This window comes from Oreochromis niloticus, linkage group LG20, assembly GCF_001858045.2.
Source record: "Oreochromis niloticus isolate F11D_XX linkage group LG20, O_niloticus_UMD_NMBU, whole genome shotgun sequence".
Lineage (NCBI taxonomy): Eukaryota > Metazoa > Chordata > Actinopteri > Cichliformes > Cichlidae > Oreochromis > Oreochromis niloticus.
The window spans coordinates 2,123,232-2,146,455 of NC_031984.2; the positions used below are offsets into that span (position 1 = coordinate 2,123,232).

At 42.8% G+C, this 23,224-nt stretch overlaps 1 protein-coding gene across 1 annotated transcript in view; it reads left to right on the plus strand.

Annotated features, from left to right (window-relative positions):
* The first annotated feature begins 7,194 nt into the window (after window positions 1-7,194).
* Window positions 7,195-23,224, plus strand: part of LOC100710931 (IQ motif and SEC7 domain-containing protein 1) — a 182,012-nt gene continuing 165,982 nt past the window's right edge. Inside the window, 2 exon segments of the mRNA XM_005477802.3 lie at window positions 7,195-7,542; window positions 19,954-22,000. Coding sequence (XP_005477859.3) covers window positions 21,276-22,000 — 725 coding nt within the window. The 5' untranslated portion in view covers window positions 7,195-7,542; window positions 19,954-21,275.

A 23,224-nucleotide genomic window follows, 5' to 3' on the forward strand; every position in this document is an offset into this window, starting at 1 on the left:
CACTGCTTCAGTCCCGCTGCAACAACTGCAGGCCTTCTCATTTCTCATTTCGTGGAAGTTCCTGGAGTGAGAACCTATTTCTGAGGTCAAACACATGAAGCAGCCACACCGAGTCACCGCCAGAAGAATTCAGGCCGGGAATTCGATCCCCTCCCAGGTCACCGAAGGCACAGCTGATAATCACCGCAAAGATTTTATTTTTTTAATATTTAGAAAGAATTTAAAAAAGCATAAGAAAGTAACAATAACATTACAAAAGTGTGTAAAAGAACAAGTATGTAAGTATTTATATGACTCTGATTTTGTTTAATTGATTAATAAATTGCAAATATTTAAATAGTGGTTTAATAGTCAGGGTTACACTTGTGTGTGTGTGTGTGTGTGTGTGTGTGTGTGTGTGTGTGTGTCTGTGTGTGTTGTCCATGTTGTGGTTGAATACTGAGTTTGGGATCAGAGCTCTGATTACTGGTGGATTCACTCCCACTTCTATTCCTGGTCTGAGGCTTGCTTTGGCCTCTGTGGGTCATGGTCAAGGAGGGTGGGGTGTTGCCCCTCCCTACAGCTGCCTTCTCCTCTTCGTCTTCTCCTCCTTATTTCTTCTGCCCGTGGCTTTGTTTCTGCAGTACTGTTTAAGGAGGGGGGAGCTATGTTTGCCTCTGGCTTCCAGGGGGCGCTGTTGCAGCTTCTCACCATCATAATGAAGTACTTCACAAAGCCACACACACACACACACACTCTCTCTCTCTCACACACACACACACACACACACACTCTCTCTCTCTCACACACACACACACACACACACACTCTCTCTCTCTCTCACACACACACACACACACACACACTCTCTCTCTCTCACACACACACACACACACACACACTCTCTCTCTCTCTCTCTCTCTCTCTCTCTCTCTCTCACTCACTCACACACACACACACACTCTCTCTCTCTCTCACACACACACACACACACACACACACTCTCTCTCTCTCTCTCTCTCTCTCTCTCTCTCTCTCTCTCTCACACACACACACACACACACTCTCTCTCTCTCTCTCTCTCTCTCTCTCACACACACACACACACACACACACACACACACACTCTCTCTCTCTCTCTCTCTCTCTCTCACTCACACACACACACACACACACACACACACACTCTCTCTCTCTCTCTCTCTCTCTCTCTCTCTCTCTCTCACTCACACACACACACACACACACTGTTTTTCCTCATTCTTGTGCTTTTTTTTTTTAGAGTGATTTCTTAGAGTTGGTGATCCAGTTTTCTTTTATTTGCAAAAGTTCTGATTAAGTATGTTTTGCTTCCTTCACGCCTTCATTTTGACTCTGGTGTATTTGGATGAACCTTTTATTTAATGTGCAACTCAAAATGTTGTCCCCTAGAGGGCAGCACATCACGACTGAGGGTACCTCACAAACCGGAAGGGCTCCTGTGTGAGATGGAGTGTTGAGGAGATGAATGTACAAATAATGTACAAGTACTGAGGTTTTCTATATTTTAATACTGAAGTTTTAAACTAAAACTATATTTGAGGTTTGTGTCCAGAATACAAAACTATCGATGTAATCAATATTCAGAGGCAAAAATCGAACAACAGAACATCATCAAACATTTACAATGTTATTAGGAACAATAAAACAGGAGCTGTGAATTAATGGCTCCATCCTCCAGTTATCTTTCCAGCAGATCACCCCAAAGATTTAAGGTTCATTTATCTGATCCACTCAATATACACATTTTCTATGTATGATAAGATAACTCTTTATTGTCATTGCACAGTCATACCTTGTACAGTAGTACAACAAAATTGGAAATGTAGCATAGATTACAGTGTTTTTGTTGTTGTTTTTGTTTGTTTGTTTTTATATTTGCAGGTTAGCTAGCATAAGCTAATCTTATCCAAAAAAAAAAAACAAAGCCTGGAGTTGATTTCGTTCAGTCAGGGACATTCACCTTTTGGCCAACCAGCTTTACAAGACAAAAAGAAAGAAATAAAAATTGCCTTTTGGATTGGTTGCTGGTTGCTAGCTGTCGTGTTTTATCAAAATTGTATTCTAGAGTGGATAACATCAGACAATTGCTGTACTGTTCAGCTACCCTTTTGTCATCGCACCTTCATCAGCTCCAGTAGTCGGCTAACTCCCCTTCATGCAGGCTTGATCTTGGCTTCTAGTCTCCTTCTCCCGCTCGTGTAGACGAGAGCCGAGCATCTCAACGATGATCAGCTGGGTGGTTTCAGTTATGGTCGCAGAACGGATTGTTCTTGATGACATCAGTTTGTAACTTTTATGTATTAGTGAAACACACACACACACAGTCTGCTGAGGGTTGGGGGGGTTTTCACTCTTACATTCTGAACTTTTAATAAAGAATCATTCAGGGGACTGAAACCTGAAAAGAAAAGCGTCTTCCTCTAACCACGTAGAAGTGCTGGATCTCTATTATTACCATTGTATAGCATATCTGCTGTACATCTTGCCTCAGATGTCGAGTGTGATCACACTCTGTTGCTCTCCCACACAGCCTGCAGATCTGCAGCCTACACACTGATCAGGGTTCAGAGGTGGGTCTGTATTAGCAAACAGTAGAGAAGTGACGGACCAGCAGCAACTTATCTGAAAGCACGGAGGGCAGGGGAGGACACCTCGGCCTCCGCACACTCAGAGGCATGTTCACATGTACAGTACAGGTGTGCAGGGATGAAGCTACAAGCTTTTATACAACGTATTTAATCTTTAAACATTTGCAGTGTGAAGTGTTTTATGTTTTAGGATGGACTGCGGCAGTGAACTCAGAATACTAAACATTAACAAACCTTAACAAAAGAACATGTTGCGTATTTAAACCCTTGAGGTCTTTCACAGCCACTTACAGAATCTGGGCTTTATGTAGGATTTCCATTCTTTGGACTTGGACTTCACCAAGCCTCGAGTTTTAAACAGAATTATCATCACTGTGTTTTGGACCAAAGAGTGTTTGGGTTACTATTCATATACTACTTGGCAATAGACTGGGGCTGCACTACAATCAGAGATTAATGTATTACCTTGTTTTCTTTAGATTTCTGGAATCACAAAGCTGATTCCTGAAGAGCAGATTATCATGAAGGTTGGACACAGACAGTTTTTGTAGTTTTCTTCTGTACATCATCCCAGGGAATTTCTAATGTTACAGTCGAGATGGGAATGACCGGAATGTGCTGTTTGCATCTGATTCTCCGTGAGCGTCTCAGCAACAGCGTGATACGTAGTCAGTGTCACCAGCAGCCCTCGATAGAAGAGCTGATCCAGAAGCGACAACTGCAGTGGTTTGGCCACGTCTGCCACATGAGTAACCATCGCCTGCTATACTGCCTTCTGCTGCAGGAGCGCCCCACCCACTGGAGAATCAAGCATGACGCGCCCAAGAAGACTTGGATCGAGCAAACTGAAGACAATCTTAAACAACGATGTCTAACCCTCGAGCAAGCGAAGGTCAAGGCCAGAGATCGCAAGGCCTGGAAATGCATCGCTGACCAAGATGGAAACACTACAGCACCCACAGTGACGACCTCCCCTGCTGACCGCCAGCTGGGGACAAAAGAAGAAGAAAAGATGTCTAGCAGACTGTAAACATTTTAATTTCTGCTGTAATGATGGCCGTTTGAACAGGGAGTCTGTGGGGACTGACTCAGTTTTGACAGATAGGAGGAACTTGGATTTTTCAGCCCCAGTGTGTTACAGGTCGGCTCAGGAAGCTGCTTATTCAAAAACCTCCTTAAGTAACCAATTACATTTTTTAGGACTGAAAAAGTCACAAAAAATGTGCTGATGTGACAAAAGGTTGAAAATATGTAGTAGCTGTTCTTCTGTATGGACAGTGTACATGTACACACACGATATACGCAGCTTCATTTGACGTTCGCCCACAGAGTCGACCGTGCAAACATCAATCTGTACAGAAATGCATGTATACACTGAAGCTAGCCGCGGGGATAATCACAGCTCTGATGCTCCTTTGCTGCCTCTTCAAGACACTGCACACGCAAACACTGTAACGTATAAGCACATTACACACCTACACACACAACAACATAACTGTATAAATCATGGCATTACGATCCACACACACACACCTCATCCTCCCACTGATCACTCCAACTAATTATACTTTGCTGAACTCTCTGCTGTTATAAATATGTGCAGAGGAGGACAGAGAGCAGCGCCGAGTTTCTGAGGGATGAAACTGATAATGATCATTGTTATAATAATAATGAAGCTCCTTTGAGTTCATAGTAAGCCTAGCTGGTATTCATATAAAATATATAGTAGTAGGCAAAGCTTTTGACAGGCATTCATTTCATCACAGTAAAAAAACACTTTCAGACTGATCTGAGAAACGATTTAATGTCAAGTCTTACAGAATATCTGCTGTTTATCAGCATCAGTCACTGCTGCACTGAGCTAAGCACGAGCATGAGCACAGGCTGTTGTAAAGATTCATCATGTATCAATGTTTTACAGGCTGTTTTTCAACAATAACACTTTACACTGGGACTATGAATCATAGCTGTCTCTATAGGAGCAGAGGGAAAACAGTGTCACGCATCACTACATAAAAGTCCTAAGTGACTGGCAGCTTTTAAATTTAAGAATTAAGTCACAAGACTCTGAGAGAAGACGCTGGTGTTTCTGTGAGACACAGCCAAGAGTCAAAGTGGACCCATTAGTTTCAAATTCCACATTTTAAATCTTGCGCTGTTTTTCTTCCCACTGGTATGTGATAATTCCAAAATGCTACTGTTATTATTCTTTTGTAAAATATGAAACTTTTGCTGGTAGCACTCCTGCAGGTCTTTGTTCAAACACCAGCATGATACCACATGTGCGTGCTCCCGGAGGACAGACTATAGATTTACTGTTGGAGAAGCTGCAGCTCTACAGAAGTCAGGTTCTTTCTTTTACTTGTTTTCTCTGTGTTGACCTTGAAAACAATCTTGGAAATATGGATACATGCAGTAAAGCTGGATCTCAGTTTGGTCCGTGTGCTCAAATCTATCGATTCCCGTAGAGAAATATGTTCTTTCCAATCAGCTTTTACCGAGAGAGTAGGAGGGAGGCAGAGCAGAACACAGAGGAGGAGGAGGGTTATGAAAAGATCCAAACATGGAGGATGGAAGAGCAAAATTATGGTGAGGTGAACCGTTGCAACAACTCGTTACAGAAGAAAACAAATGTTTGCTTCTTTCCATCCAGACTACAGTGTTTCATATTGATGTTTCAATAGCTTATCCTGGTGGAAAATCACATTTGGGGGCATTTTGTAAATGAATAAAAATCTTAATCTTGATGTTTTCTGTTATACATTACTGTAGCTGCATAGAAGTTATTTATGATGTTTTTCGGTATTTGGCAGCAAGATATAGCTGTGCAGTATACCTTTAAAGACAAATGGTGATGTAATATGATATTAAACCTTAAGATTTATTTGTGACAGAAATCACTGGCAGTATATGAACAGATGAGCTGGACCTGAGCATTTTATTTGCTGCCAGCTTCGTTTTTAACTGAGCCGTGAATCTGACCAATCAGACTGACTGGAAATGCGAGGAATCATCAGTCAGATTCATATTCAGCACAGACAGATCCAAAAATCACCATGTGACATGTGATAGTTCAGATTGTTTCATGTAACTGTACTTGTGTGTTTGTTTTTTAAAAAGCAAATATAAAAGTCCTCAAACTTCAAAATACTTTGGATTCAAATTAATCTAAATTGACATTGACATTTAAACAGGAGAGGCCATAGACTGTCCAACTTTACAGCAGAAATCAACACATTTACAGCCTGGTGTTTATAGCTAATCTCTCAGCAGGGGGAGTTTTCACTATATCTGGATTTTATTGAGGTTAAACGCAGATAAAATTTGCTCTGACTGACAGCTGTGCCAACACAACTGTAGCTGTCAGCTGTCTGCTAGGCTTCACTGGAGTCCCAGGACTTGCCTTCGTTCAGATAACATGACTTAGTGTGGTACAGCCCATTCAAGAAGTTTGTCTTTGATATTTGATGCATGAAATTCTAGCATCTTATTAATAAGCCACTTGAGGCCAATTATCAGGCATTTGTGCGCATCCGATGACCGCAGCTTTCTAACCCAGTTTGTTGGTGTTAGCAGATAATGCAGGAGTGCATTACCTCATCCAAATCTGACAACGTCTGCTTCCAAAACTTCAAGCTGGTCACAGCCTTAGAACTAAAGAGAAATCTTCACTAGAGCAGTGGACGAAGTCATGATGGCTCTGTTCATGTTTCCTATTCAGTCTACTGTAAGTTCACTACACAGCCCTGTGGTCATTATCCTGCTTTTCATTTTAAACTTTCAGAACATTTTGCAGCTGCTTTTCTTGCTCTACACATACATTTATGACACAGAACCTTTTTCCTACCATTCAAACAATGAACTCTGACCAAATTCTGTTCTAATAGCAGAGAACTGTGGGGGAAAAGGTCCTGAAAAGCAAAATATGACCAAATACATCCTGGTAGATTACTGCATTTAAATCGTTTAGTGGAGTACTAAACAGAATGGTAGCATGGGTGATGGAACACACCAATAGGAGGTAGAGGGGCCAGAAGCTGAGCAGGAAGGGACTGCAGCAGGTGCAGCAGCAGAAGTGCATGCAGGACTCTGATTAACCGAGCCATCAGAGAGTGTCACAAAGCCAGGAGGTCTCACTCTGCTGCGTTTTCACTCCCTCCTGGTTCTTAATGTTCGGCTTTGTGAGACTTTTTCCAAGTTTGGCCACTTTGAACGAACCAGAAAAGGTCTCAGAAGTTGAACACATGAAGGGCTGACATGTTGGTGCCACACTCTACATCCTGCTGACAGCTCTAAATAAATGTTGCACAGCAACTGAGTTAAACTCAGCAACTTTCAAAGTGATGTCTGTGTTTGGCAAAGGACCGCAGTATTGTGTTGTTCTCCAAGTGGGCGTGTCCCAGTAGGTCTAACGTCACGTGAAAACTATGGATTGACTGACACTAGCTATATTACCATGGTAACCCAGCCGCATTCAGTAATTTAGCCATTTGAATCAGCTGTGTTGGATCAAGGACACATCTAAAACCTGCAGGACACCAGCCGTGAGGCCTGGAGTTGGACACCCCTGTGTTCGTGGACGTGAGGACAATCAAAGCAGCCAGTGAGCCAAAGCTGAAGCATTCCTTGCATTCAGTATGAGCCATAAAAAAAACCTCAGGTACATTTTAACATGAGAGTCTGTGGAGACGGACTCAGTTTGGAGTCAGCCTCAAGCGGCCATCACGGGAACTGCAGGCGCGCGCGCCTCCGCCTTATCATAATGCTTCAGCCTACTTTTACCGACACAGCGGCGCATCCTGTTGGAGTTGGAAGATCTTTGGCTCCGTCTGCGGCCACAGCTCCCAGCAGCGGATTGCGGTGACAGAGAGTGTGTGTCTGTGTGTGTGAGATGGGGATTATTCTCATTTCACAGCAGAGGACAGAGGACGAGGTGAGTTATTCTCAAATCCTTCATGAACCTTTGCGTAACGGCGGCTCAGTGTGTGTGTGTGTGTGTAACGGCGCGCGTGCGCGTTTTCTGCCGTGTATGAATGACCGCAGACATCAGAGAGCGTCAACTTTTCATTTTCGTGCTTTATTAAAAACAGTTTTGTCAGCGCTGCTGTCGCTTTTGAGCGCTCGTGCTGTCATCGTTAATTAGCGCTGGCGGTTAATTGGCTTTTCTGTCACATAGCCTGAAAACAGCGCGCGCAGAATGAGACCGTAACCGAAAACATTGTCTTGATCTCCGCGGAGACGCTCAGAATCTGCGATCAGCTGTATCGATCCTCTGAATCATGTCAGCAGCCTGGGCTGAAATCTGTAGGCCTGATGCAGCCTGTACACGAGTCCAGTGAAATCCTCACTGTGATGCGTGCGAACTGACCCTGCGCTATTAAGTGTGGGCCTTTCATTCAAATTACATATGATTTTATAGAGTGTAGCAAACTGTGCCAGTGCAGCTTAACTGCGGCCACAGAGCTAAAGAACCATGATGTCTCTAATCTACTTACTGTTTTTATATCTCAGGTTATTATTTAACGTCGTAACTGTTATGTGCTGCTTCTGTCATTTATTTACGTAAGGCAGGATTAGTGAAAACCGAAACGCAGGCGTGAGGGGTCAGAGGCTGCTGCTGACCAAAGTGAGGAAAAATCGACTGTAGTGAAAGATGAAAGACCACAAGGACGCACGAACCAAATATGAAGAAGGATCAAATCTGACTGGAAAGACCATAGACTGTATATGAAGGATGGACATAGGCACCGTGAATGAGGTTCTGTTTTGAGGCAGCAAAAGTGTTTGGAAACATGACATCATGAGTGTATGGGCCGCTGTATGTTAGCAGCTTCTCAGTCACAAGGTAGACCTGCTCTAAAGGACACGCTGCAGTTTTCTAGTTGTGGAGACTCGTGCCGACCATAATTTACAAAGTAATTGATATCGTGTGACTTGAAACTAACAGCGGAGACTATAAACTCATCGGGAACATGTTTACTGAAGCCGGAGGTCAGAGGAGCTGAGGGCCACGGTCTGACTTCCCCGAAAGTCGTCCTCTGCTGGTTTTTAGAAAGAATGGTGGTTTAATGCATGGCTTTACTTTTCCCTCCTGTAATCTACGTCCATCTCATATATACAGTCTTTAAAAACGATGGAAATGTACAAATTTTCTCAGACACGCAAGAGAATTTTTTTTTTTATTAAGGGCCTGAATGACCAGAGGAAAAAAATACCACAAAGTGACATCAACCCCAAAAAACTACAAAACAACAACTACAAATAACACAGAGACAAAATGACTGTAAAGATTCAAATGTTCCTCAGTGACTGTAACGAGTCTGTTTCAGTCGTGGTTCTCTTACAGGGTGGCCAGTGGGCACATGTGTCAGAAACCATCTGTGCATATATGGCTGCGTATGATTCGATAAACTAAAAGTGTTTTTTATTCGTCCATAACATGTCGTATCATCTGTGGCTGATGATAACATGGCATGAATTCATACCTCCTCCCCCAGCTTTATTTCTGTAGCACTTGGGCTGCTTTTCATTGACTTTGCTGACACATTTGTGGTAACACCTAGGTAAGCCATTAAAAGAAAGCACTTTTGTATGTTATTGTTAGCTGGTACTTACTGGAGTCGCAGATATGCGTTTACATACTGTCATCATAGGCATGAATTTTCCAGGATCGGATGATTGTACAGCATACATCCTTAATGACCTTAAAAAGCAAGAATTGGGTTCACAAATTTAAATATATTTTGTATTTTGAGGTAATGAGCTTCTAAATCCAGCTGTGATGTGTGTTTGGGATGATTGTCCTGTTGGAACACCTAACTGTGTGCAAGTTGATTTCATTATTCTGTCCACTTTGTGTAATGCACCAATACTGACAGCAAAGCCGGAGCTTGATGCTACCACCACCATGCTTGAAAGTTATATGCTGTACAATCGTTCCACTCTGGAAAAGGAACAGTTCAAAAAATAATTAAAAGCCAAAAATGACTCTGACATTAATGCACAAGTTACCGATCATATCTCTAGCACAGCGTTTATGGTTCCTTCACTACACATAATACCAGAGACGAAACATAGACTGTATATGAATGATGAACACAGTTAGTGAATTCTTGTTGTGAAGCCTTAAGCTGAGCTGTCCATGAGCATGACCTGCTTTATATGCCCTTCTCATGCTAATAGGAGCACCATTAGCAGCCTGAAACTAGTGATTTAGCCCATAAACTCATCAGGAATGTGTTAACTGGGTGTGTTCAATACAGCAGAGGAGTCGCCCCCTGCTGGCAGAATGCAGGTTTAAGGCATCTCCACAAGTGATTGTATACAGTCTACAAGAGAAACACCTGCCGTTAAATATCAGACATTTAAAAGTGACCCAGTACGTGTTTTCATATTCCTGTGGTTTTTCTCATAATCTTCACACTTTAAGTTTAGTAAATAACCACCAGATAATAAATCTAAAACAAGGCCATTAACCACCAACAGGTCACGAGTAAAACATGTAGGGTTAGCTTGCATTTTAGCCACACACTAAATTTTAGAGTAATCTATTCTAAAAAAACTAAAAGATGCTAACTCTCAGATCAAGTCTTTAACATGCACTTGGCTACAAATATCCCGTCATAAGGAACAAATAGGTCAAAATTCCATATAAAGGAACAGATGTGAACACAGCCCTAACTCTAACATGTCACTGTCGAGCATGAGATGCTAAAGGTTAATTTACCAAACCTGCACTGTAAAATCTAATTAGTTCCCAGAACTCAGAAAAATTATGGAAACTCGTTGCCTCAAAAAAACTAAGTAAAGCTTACTTAAGACGACTGTTAGGACAACTTATACATTGCAAGTCTGCAGTATTAAGAATAACTTGATATCTCTGACTGTACAATACTAATTGTTTACCTACTGACAAACATTTCAAGTTCAACTAAATGAAAAAACAATTTGTGGTAACCTGAATATGATTAAAAATAATTAACAACACTTTTTGTAATGATGTTAAAATCAGCCCAACTTTTATTTTCAAACACAACAAAGTATAACAGCCAACATGCTGGACACTGTTCTGCTGAACAACAAACAATTATATTGCCATCACTGTTATAATCTTACAATGAAACAAAGTCTCAGATGTAATTATTCTGAAAATAAGTTTAGGCCTACCACAGTTTGTTTTGTACTTACATTACTTATATAATCAAAATAAAATATTTATTGTTCTGTCACAAGTGCAGTCTCTGATTTAAACAACACATTTGTTTTCCATTCCAACACATGAGCTGGAATGTTGTAATATTTTAAGGATGCTTGTTTCCAGTCCAGGCATCACTGCGTGAATGACTGTCATGGATCGAGGTGATCCAAATGTAGGTGCAGAAGAAAGTCTTTAACTTCCCTTAAGTACAGTGGCAGTGGATGTGGGTTGGAGATGCAATGAGCTTGAACCTACAGGCGACCATCTTCACTGACCACACCATCTGTGACGGAGGACTCATCTCTCCTGGTGTCCTGCAAGCAAACAATCATATTTTTTGGAACATGAACTTAATTGCTTTCTTAAAACATTTTTTTCTGAATTTGGTATAGAACAGACTCCACTTTAGACAATCTCAGGCTCCCTCCCCACTGCAGAGGTGACATTCAATGTCCCACTTGTCAGTCTGGATAGGCCTGACCACCACCCAACACACAATAATGTCATGAAAGCATCATTTTAAAAAGGGCTATGCAAACATGGCCAATAACTTTCATTCTAATGATGTGCAAAATGATTTTGGGCACAAAACAGATTTTGCTGTTAGAAAACTTGCAGACTTCACTATATACAGTGTAGACCCTCTAAACTAAGTTTGGGGGATGTGATCTTTCGAGAAATGCAGACCAAACTGTTGTTGTTTGTTTACTTACACAGCATGTCTTGTAGAATTAACCGTGGTCACCAGCAACAGCACAGTGCAGTCATATCTCAAGTCTAATAACAGAAGACAGGAAAAGATCAGTAAAGAAACAACTTCCCCAAACCAAAGCACAAATAAAACAATAAGTAAAACAGGCTGATCTAAAGTATGATTAAAGTTCAGCCTGATTAATATAAATGTCACTGACAGTTGCTAATATATTGGAAAACCAAAATACTTACTGATGTCTTTCTGTCCAACAACAGGAGTGCTGGTCCCGAGCCTCAAAGACAGTAAGAAGCAAGCAGAGGGAGAAAAAACAGAACATTGATTTGATCCTTAATGGCTGTGCAATCATTGTAACATAGAGTTTGCTTATGTTGTTAAATAAAGGCTAGATTTGACATTAATAGATGCCACAGATGTTCAAAAGCTGCCACAAAGCATGAAAAAAAAAATGGACGTCTCTGAAAACTCGGAGCATTTTTGCAAATATGTGATGTCTTGATAAATCAAGCAGATATTTGAAATTTACACAGCTACATTCTCGCCTGAAAATATCTTAAAAGTTTCTTTTGTGACCCAGAAAAAGTAATAAGTTTTTCAGCGGCGCTCCTCCGCCATTGCCGTGCTTACAAGTACGCACAGGCTCCGACAAATGCGATCCTCCTTTTCCCCAGACTACCCTTTCTGGGTCACAAAATAACCTTTTAAGATATTTTCAGGCGACAATGTAGCTATCTAATGCTCAAATATCTACTTAATTTATCAAAATATCACATATTTATAAAAGTGCTTCCACGTTTTCGGAGAGCTCTGTTATCCACCAGCGCCATAGCTGACCGGGAGGTCAAGGCTCAATAGAGCTGGCAAGCACAGCCAACTCCTGGTGTATTGTTTTCAACCCCCCTGTGGTCTTTTGCTACTCAGGTTAAACATGATATATATATTTAGTTAGTTAGTTAGTTAGTTATGGCTATGGATTGAAAATACCCCCCCACCCACCCCTAACGGCTGCACCTCCCGAAGAATTTTGTCTGGGCTCTTATCTCACTTTTTTATTTCAAACAATCAACAGAAAATTTCACCACATAGTTTTATGTAAGGTTTTTAAGGCTGTGGTGTTAATTTTTAAGTAACATGAGCCCAGCGGCAGCAGCAACGCTAGGCTAACACTAACTAGCTAGCAAGATTTTAAACCTGGTGCTAAACTAAGAGAAGCCACAAAATCAGTTTGAATAAGAGTAAACATTTACTCACCAAGTCAGTGTATCAGGTAAAGATCCACAGCAATGACAACAATAATATCTTGAGCTGAAGCTTCTCCAGGTTTGCTCAACATATTCCATAAAAAATGCACCGTGAACATGCGGACTGATCCGAGAGGGAGGAGGACGGTAGTCACGTGGCATTTTCAAAACACATCTTTCATCCTTCCGCACTGAGAAGCAAAACTTCCAGCTTACTTAGTTTTTCTAAGTTAAGACAACTCAAATAAATTGAGTTTATCAGCATTTTTTGCATAAAAAGTACTGGTAACTTATTTAAATTGAGTTCTAATAACAAATTGATAAAAATTGAGTTCAGCCTATTTAATATTTTTAATTAAGCACAATATTACATTTTACAGTCTGGGTCCACCAGCTAAGTTTTTATTCCATGCATTCTTATCAAAGATGGATATATTTTATTGCACTTGGTCTTTGGACCACAGCGTTGGCACAGTATTAGTAAAATATGCAGGAACTACAGAGCTGCATTCAGCCTCTAACACCCTCTGTGATATCGGTGCAATGATGCTGGTCGTGTGGTAAACCAGCGCTTGCAGCTGATGTGTTTTCTGCATGTGTCGCTGTGTGACGGTGCACGTTTTCCCTCTCTACCTACACACATTCTTCCTCCCTCCTTTCTCCCTCTCTACGGTTTCTACCTCCTCCATCCATCCTTTCATCCATCCATCCATCCAAGCAGCCTGTCCGGACACAACACCTCCCCCTCCTTCCTCCTCCTCTTTCTACGACAACATAGCAGAGGAGAAGAAAACTAATACTTCATCAGTGACATTAACCAAAGCGTCGTCCGTTCACACGCTCACGCAGACGAAGGGAGATCATCAGCGCCGCAGCAGCGGATCCCTCGGCTGTCAGACGCAGAGGAATGATAATTAGAAAGAGATTGACTCGGCAGCAAGAAGAGGAGAGGAGCCGGCCTGCAGCAGCAGCAGTGGGGCGAGCAGAGGAATACGTGAAGACAGAGAGCGAGAACAGAAGGAGGGATTGAACTGATCGTAATCTGGTGAAGAGGAAAAAGAAGAGAGCGAAACCTCGGAGCATCAGCAGCACTTCTTTTTTTTTTTTCCTGAGGGAGATGATGGTGACAGCAGCGTCAGCGAAGGAGGGGAGAGAGGGATGAGCTTGGATCAATAATCCTCCCTCTTCCTCCTCCACCTTCATCCCTCCATCACCTCTGCAGGAGCCGCTGAAACCTGTGAGACTCGTTTTTTGTTTTTGTTTTTTTCTGGATGCTGCATCGTGTGTGTGTGAGTGCGCTCTCATATGCGTGTCATGTGCATGTAGCTGTCGGCTATATAGGCCACACAGACCAATATGGGGGGGGGGGGGGGTGTGTGTGTGTGTGGCTTGTTTTAACTGTGCATATGTTGCACATGTTCGTGTAGGTTTGCATGTGATTCACGTGCGTGTGCGAGTGGAATGAGGCTGCTGTGTGTGAAACGTGTGGGTTGTAAGAACTTGTGTGTTTGTGGCAAATAACATGACTGAAAGTGGCCAATTAAAATAGTCCCACTGCTGTTAAATAAGATCGAAATTATGTAAAAGATCATAGAGGGAAAAAAAAAGGTTCAAGCCGCCCACACACTGATGAATTGTGTGCACATGCAGAGCAAAGAGTGAAGATTGAATTCAGTGTAAAATTTAGAACTCAGAAATAGGATTATGTCACACAGTAAATGACTGTTTTGTGCTATTTTCCCATGAAACCAGTGTATAATAACAAAGATTTATGGAAATATTTAAAAATCATCAGCGATTTTAGAAATTGTAGTTTGACGAGATCAGTCGGGGTTACCGTACCTCCACCGAGGCTGAGCATTTCCTCCATGTCCTGCGTGAATTGAGCTCATGGATCCAAATTAGACCATAAAGACCATTAAAGTTCAAATTTGATATGTATTTGTCCAATTTTGCTCACAAAAGTACTGAAACCTTTCAAAAATGCCTGAATCCACTTTCCATAATTCTGTTGTACGTGTACAATGACAATAAAGTTCTATTCCTGTTCCTAACATAGGCAAAGCCTCACTTCTAGAAACATGTCGTCGATATCAGTCTTGAACTTTTTGAGATTTCTTTCTGGAAAAACCAACAAATTGAACCAATCCTGTGATCTCCATGGTGAAGGCAGGAAAAATAATAAAATGCAGAGCAGCTGATACCATAACACCCTGATTTCATCTGATGACACACGTGTAACAGTGTCAGGCCGGGCTAGTTCTTGGATGAGGGGCTGCCTGGAAATACCAGGTGTTGTGATAGGCTGGCAACCTGTCCAGGTGTACACCACCCAGCCCCACTGCAGCGCTGTGATGGATACGCTGTTAAGAAAATAAATGGAACGAATTACTTTTCTGTATGTTCATGTAGTTCACTGCCCACGAATAAAACAGGTTGTGTTTCCACTTGTTGACTCTCTTATCAACCATAGTTATGAATTCTTCTACAGTAAAGGTTTATAACGAGCCTGTAGGTGAGCATGTAGGTCCTGATGGTGCAGGGTTCTTGACTTACACTGTGAAGCATCTTGTAAACCAGCGCTATATAAATTTCATTAAATTGAGTTGCATAAACACAGAAACTACAATTATGCTAATTGTACCACCATCAGTGCTGTGTATCCTCCTCCTGCTGGTTATGAGTAGGGCTGCACCACCCATACTACACGTGGCCTGCCTTGTTATTGCAGAAAAACAGTTTAAAACACAACAAGTGCTGCAACAGTAAAAGTAACACAACCTGAGTGCACTCTCTTACACCAGACTCAAAATACAAACTGTATCTGGGTATTGTAAGGCGCTTGGAAAGAAAAGCGTCTCATCCAAGAAGCTTCTTCAACTCACTGAAGAAGCTGAGAGGTGAAACATCTTTAAGAAACTTAAAGAAGTCCAGACGCTTTTCTTTCCAAGCTCCTTAGACTACGATGACCTGGATGACTGAGAACCTTCACAGACTTATGTATCCAGGTATCTTCTTCTCTTCTTCTTTGTCTTATTTCAGCTGCTACCTTTAGGGGTCGCCAAAGCAGATCATCTGCTCTCATCTCATCCTATCCTCTAGCATCATTTGTCACACCAACTCCCTGCACTACATCCATGAATCTTCTCTGTGATGCTCCTCTGTTTCCTCCTGCCTGGCAGCTCTATCTGAAATGTCCTTTGTCCAGCATAGCCACAGTCCACCTCTGCACATGTCTGCTTTAATATTGTCAGACAGTATCCAGGTCTATAGCATCTTTCACGTGGATGGATTACCACTCCTGTTTTTGGGAGTCAGTAAATTCTACCAGACCTTTGCAAACCCACATTTAGATGTTTAATCTGTGTACCACCACTTGGGCCAGTGTGAGAAATATGTGGAACAGTAATGTGGGCTACTGTAATGTTTGTGCTGCTCATGTTTTATCTTGGCTCCTGTGCAGAGAAAACAGACGTTAGTTTTCAGCTACGAGCCCGACACGAACCCGACGTATTAGCCAGAGGTCCCTTTACTACGGTTCGGAGCCGCGGACCTGTTTTATATACGCGCGGAATAGTTTTCTATACGAGATCGCTGCCAAAAGTGCAGCCTTACCTAATGTCCACCTACTGTTACTCATTTATATTAAGATTTAAACATCTAGTTGGTATTGGTATGGAGAGTAACCTTCAGTAATAATAATAAATCACACAGTACATTCATGTAGTTGTAAAAAGCTTGATAATAAGTAATCCAAAGTATTCAGAATACGTTACTCTCATTGAGTAACATAATGGAATACGTTACAAAATACATTTTGGGGCATGTAATCTGTAATCTGTAGTGGAATACATTTTAAAAGTAACCTTCCCAACACTGACAATGTGGGAATGCAATTAGTTAATGTTACAGTCGTACTCAAAAAGAACAGTGGCTGGAGAGCGCCGCACAACTAAAATTACTGAATTTGAAACGGTTACTCTGAAGAAAGAGACTGAGTCTGTGACAACTCACAGCCATTTGCCATCTTCAAGCAACTTTGGTCCATAAAGATGGCAAAAAACCAACAATAAGAGTCTTTAATCAGAGCAAATGAATGTTGCCAAGTTGGCAACTACATGGAAAGACATTTAACCGCATGCACAGACATTCACCATAATATATTATATTCAGAGTCCAGCAAGAACCTCATAGACAACAGTTTAACAGACAGACAGTTTAACTGCAAAATTCCATGAGCAACTTTTCTTTTATATAGAATATATTACCAGAATACAGCCAGTGGGCAACCAGTTGAATGAAGTCCCCTGTTGATGAGTTGTTTTCATTGGCTCAGAGTGAGTCAGTCTGATTGTTTGGAGGTTGTTTCCCACCTGTAAAAATGGACACCTAGGACACCCAGGTCTTTACATTATAAAGCACCTCAGGGTGGCTGTTGTTATGATTTGGTGCCATATAAATATAATTAAATTAGATGGTTAACCTGTACTCAACCAGCTGGTTGCCACGACTACTTTGTCTTTGTATTTGGTGACAGACATTCAGCGCAGTCACTGTGCAACCACAGATTGTTCCTGGTTGCATTGTTCCAGTGCGACTGAGCAATAAATGGATGCAAACTGTGATTGAAGTGAGTAATGATGGTCTGTGCTGGTTTGCATCGAGGGACACGATTGGTTCTTCATCTGCTAAATGCAACACTGTTTACACCAGATCTGCTCTGCACATCTGTTCCTGAAATCATTTGTCCGTTAATGAGGTCACTGTGTAAAAGCAGACTGGTTCTACTTTTTTGTTGTCAGTTTGTAAGACTTTACTCAGCTTATAATTTCTGATGGACAATCAGAGAAGGATGCACTTGAGGATCTGCTGGGCTAACAAAGGATGATTGTTAATATGTTAAAGTAAGAAATGAGCCATTTCAGTTTCCTATGTAAGATTATTAGCTAATTAAACGAGTCAAACCATTTGATCATTAAATAAGCTCAAAGTCTTCTGATGCAGCCTTTGTCCAGCAGCGCCGAAGGCTTTAACAGTTTAGATGCTCAAACAGCCAAGAAAGGGTTAAAGTGCAATTCCACCATCAACTTCTTTGTAAAGAAATGTTTAATGATTCAGTTATTCATCATTAACTCCTCTTTAATTCCTTTGTCATCAACAGAAACACTGTCAGTTTTTGTCCTCAAAGTTCGGCTTCGTGTCAACACTGATAACTGATGTCTTGGCAGGAACAAACTTAAAAACTATTCAGTGTGAGCAAACTTAACAGTTACACACAAACGCTCTGTGTGGAGCAGACATGAAGCGGTGATGTGCAGAGAGAGAGAGAGGGATGGTGGTCAGTTAGTGAGCCATGAATAATTGAATGTGCTTAATGGGAAGGGATATAAAAACTGAAACTGTTTGGCCGCGCTGCAATAGAGACCAGAAGGCTGAGCGCTCGTGTGTGAGCATGTAGAGCTGTCCTTCTGAGGACCGGTTTCACTTTTAGACCGTCAGTGTGGACGTTGTGTTGGTTCCCACATGTCTTCCGGCTGTGTGAGGGTAAAGCCTTGGCTTAGGGTTAGGTTTAGGATCAGCTCTGCGTTTTAGCAGAATTTTTGCAGTTAGTGGTCATTTTTAAGGTTGGAGTAAGAAGCTCCATGATGCCAGTAGATCAGGGAACGCGTTCACAAAGACAGCCATGCAAACAAAGACGTTGTCTGTGATGGTGCATATGGATGGTGCAGTCCATATGGCTGAAATGTCTTCTAAAGCACAGCAGTGACCCTAAGATCAATCAAGTATGAAGAGTTTAAAGTTTCATTACCCACAAATACATTCAGATAATTTCAGTTTTCTGTGAAGACATTTTGTTCTCCTCTCTGTGCTGATTAGTGGGTGTTTTTAGCAGTTTGGTGTCACTACACAGTCCAGTTGGTAATTCAGTTTCTTTTATATAGCACCAAATCACAGCAGCAGGCCTCACTCACAGACCTACAGATGGAACGTCTTTTTAATATGAGGCAGCAGCACCTGGCCTTTTTAATCTCCCTCTTTTCTGAGTTACGTTGAAGCTAATCGTTTCCATCATTAGGGGTGTGGCCACCTTAGCTGACAGGTGGACGTCATCGCAGGTAGCTATAGCCAGGAGCTGCATGTTGGACCTCATCTCTCTTAATTGGAGTTATTGAACTGGAATATAGTTTTTGTCCTGTATAAATAATAATTTCCAAGGATCAAAAACAAATACGGTCCGCTGGTCATTTTTCCCACAGCCCTGCAGGGACACGATGCCTTCACCGATCAAGATTCACATGTCCATCAAACAGCTTCCCAGTTCCTTTTATCAATTTTTTGTTAATGATTTTCACTAATTTAAAGCTGCTATGACACCTTTTTTGGTTTTATGACACGCTGTATGTGAGACATAAAAGACGAGTACTTCACTTTGCCGTGTGTTGTTGTAAACTTATATTGTTGTATAAGCCTTCAGTTTTGAGCGGCCCCTGAAAGCCTGAAATTAAGACTGAAGTGATATACGCTGCAGATGGTAATATCAGATTACTCAGCAGCATTATCTTTTGTTTCCTCCCACTGTTACCAACATGCTGTTCTCAGTTTTTAAGCTTGGCAATTGGCTGTTTCTTGCTGAAATTTCTTGCTTATAACCAAACCGTGGAAGCTTGTGCCTATAGAGCGTGTTGTCTTTGTGTGTTTACATGCTGCTCTGATGCAAAAAAGAACCGTGTAGAAGGTTAGCAGAAGGTCTGAAGCTGAGTGAAATGGAATGAAAGAGGTGGATGAAGACAGATGAGCGATAGTGATAGTGTAGGAGGAGAGGCTGATGGTGTGTGTGATCATTTTTCGTCTCTCTCATGACTGAGACGGAGCATGTCATTGGTATTTATAGGCTGAGAGACCTCACACTCTTTGCAACTGTTCTGTGAGAGAGCAGGAAGGGCCGGAGATTTGAAAAGACAACAAATGGAAGAAAAGCATAGGAGAAAAGAAAGATCAGGGAGAGCGCTGCGAAAGGAGGAAGATAAAGAGAGAAGGAGGTATTGATGAAAGGTGGACCAGAGAGAAGGTGATAAAAGAAGGATGAGAAACGACAGTGAGAGCATCAATGCTGTTTCCTGCTGACTCTGCTTCTTATCTGCCTTTTCCCTTCTTTTCTTCTTTTACATGTAATGGCTGGATGACGGGAAGAAGGATCCGGAAGTGCTATCCAGCTGGATTGCGGTGATGACGGTGAAACCGAAATGTCTCGCAGCGTTCGGGAAGAACACCAATATTTAACATGACCTGTGACCTTTGCCTATCACCTCCTGTGACAGAGCGACTGCAGGAAGACAGGCTGAGGCCTGCTGGTGAACCCATGGACCGGGAGGAGGTGAAGCTCTGCTCTTCCATGCTCATGAGAAGATGATTTTCAACTGACTTTACACTTTTTGATTTGCGGAGCTTTGAGTTGCTTTGATTTCTACAAGCTCGGTCCCAGGTCGTATTAATGATGGCGAGTGTCTGAACTGAGCTAACATAACCATCTGCTGACTGTGAGATTTGGAAAATCAGCACATGGCTTCTGACCAGAGGATTATATTATGAGACTCTGCAGGGAAGCCGATGCTTAGTCAACTCACACTTCACGGCTCCAGTGGACCATTGGTGGAAAAAATGACTGGTATCACAAGATCTCAATAGACTGGAGTCAGCAATGATAACGTGCAATATGTTTAATACAGAGGGGCAAGCAAATCCTCTGTCAGCTGTGCTTTCCACACCTGCTTCTGGGAAACTGATGTTCTGATGTGCTGTATGGAGTGCAGAGCGCGGATACAACTGATTCACTGAAAAACAGGAAGTCTAACGGACCGTTCTGACTGTCGGGCGAGACCAGGCAATCTCGCACTCTAACCCATTCGTTCTGGTTTTAACGGTCATGGGTCTGAACCCCGGCAGGAGTGCCTGACTGAACCAGGGAATGGTCGGCAGCTCAATAAAACTCTGTGTTTGGTGCATGCGAGGGGGAGGTCCATCTTGATCTCTGATTCAGAACTCGAAGAAGAAAAAGTCCTCTCCCCCCCACTTACCTCTGGTGGGGGGGAGGGTGAAGAGTACTTTTGTTTTAGGGTTTATTTTTCACACAGTAGGCTGTAGAGTTAGGCGACTCTGCTCTGTGTAACTTCAGATCTGGTCCAAGTTCTTCTTTGTTGTGTTAAGCTTCCTCTTTGTGTTCGGCCAGTTTGAGGGAGTTGTATCCTCGGCCCTGTGGCTTATTTGTGTCACCACTCTTTGAGTTAGCCTTTGGCTCTGCACTAGCAGTAGCTGTGACTCAGGCAGCATTTCATTTGGTGCAGAAATTTAGCATTTAGCCTCAGTGCTGGCTTGAATTGTACTATCTGGATCTAAACAACTGTGACAGCATTTAGGCTAAAAGTGACCGTTGTCCACTGGGCATTTCCACAGCTGTTTTTTTTAGCCCTAGGTTCTCTAGCCATTAGCTTGAGTGCTAACTTTCAGACCTGTTAGTCATGGATGCTAATCAGGGCCCAGGCCAGGGCAGTCCAGAAAGCCCTAACCGGGCCGTAGAGTATCTTCTTGAGCTTAACAACATCATCGAAAGCCAGCAGAAGCTTCTAGAAACACAGCGGCGCCGAATTGAAGAGTTGGAGGTCCAGCTGGACCGGCTCAGCCAAGAGAACAAGGACCTCCGTTTGGACCGGCAGCCTGTCGCTCCTCCCCCACCTGCTCCTCCTCCCGAGCCTCCTCTCCCTCCTCCTCCGCCACCTCCGCCGCCGGCTCAGACCACATCGGCTTCCATTTCCACTAAGAATCACCATCACCACAACAGCCAGCACCAGGCTCCGGCACAGCCTCCCTCCTCCATCCCCCTCCACCACCAGCATCATCAGGTGCACCACCACTCCTCCACCCACCACTCCCACTCCTATAACAGCACCAACAGCACTGCTCCGACTCCAATTCCAGTTCCCTCTCCAACTTGCGCCCCAACCTCACACTCTGTACCGACCCAAATTCCAGCTCCGATCTCCTCTTCAGCCCCGGCTGCTCCTCCCCCACCTCCGATTCCACCCAGGGATCAGCCGCGAGCCCACAGCCGGCTGACCCGCGTGCCCTCCACCAGCACTGGCACCAACACCAACTTTGTGGAGAAAGAGAAGGAAAGGCTGGAGCGCCTGCACAGAGCCAATGCTGCCAACAACCATCACGCCCACACCCTCCACCACCACAAATTGTAAGTTCCAGTGTATTTTTACTACAAGCAGGGCCAAAGGTAGCACGAGAAGATGGCAAACCAGGCAAATTCACAGGAAAGAGCTGACAGTAAAATGGTGAAAAGTGGCTTGTAAATCTTGAGATTCCTTTAATTTCATGGGGAAAAATAAGGGATGCCATATTGCCACAGTTATCCTGAGGGGTGTGCGTCTCCCCCAGCACAGCTCTTTGTGTCTGTACAGATCACCTTTTGCATTTTCTTCATGTAATAAATGCTTTCAAATCTTGCAGTAACAACCTTTTAACTACTAAGGAACATGTATTGCACATATGTTTTTATAATATGGCATCCTATCACTAAATTTTCAAACGTAACCTTGGCTTGAAGCCGGTCACTACATTGTCTGCTTTGCCAAAACTCGTGTAAATCTTTGGCTTTGATCGCTACTAACTTTGCTGCTTCTCTCACTCAGGTTTTGTGCAAGCCCTCTTGCTTAGTCTGACTAGGAAACATCTGTTTTGCTTGATTCCTCGCTGGCGCAGCAATGCGAGCAAGCTGAACAGGGTTTACTTTAAAGGACTCAAACAAGTAGGAGAGGTTTTGCCACTCGAGCGTTCCCTCATCCAAACCAGAGAGGTTGGTGAGACAGTGTGATTGGTGGGTGTACCGGACTGATAAATATTCATCCTGTTATCAGCTAATAGAGCTGCAGAGTGAAAGGTCGTAGTGGGAATTTTATAAATTGCAGACAAGCGGGAGCGTGTGGGACTCCGGAGACAGATGAACTAAATGGCTACAACATCTCAAACACTGATAATTGGTGGAGCGAAGACTCGACAGCGTTATGCAACCGATACTTTTGGAATAGGAGCGGTTGTTTGCTGAGAGGCCAGAAAGAAAACACTGTGTACTGTACTGATCACCATGTTAGCTTCCTCTTTTGATTTGTGCTCACATTTTGTTTTAATTTTGTCACCCTGAAGTTGTTTTTCGTTGGCTTGGATCGGCTTTGTTGCCTGGCAACACTGTCTCGCGCGCATCCTATCAGGAAGTGTTGAATGACGGCTCCTCGCTGCCGTCTGTGACTTTCGTCTCCGGTGCCGTAGGCAACAGGATGCAGGCTTGTGGCTGTCCCGTGCGTCCATCGGGCACTTCCTTCGTAGCTGGTAACGCCGAAGCGTTGGAAGTGCGGGCCATGGTGATCTCTGTTGCTATGCAACTGTGGAAAACCTGTTTGAAGGA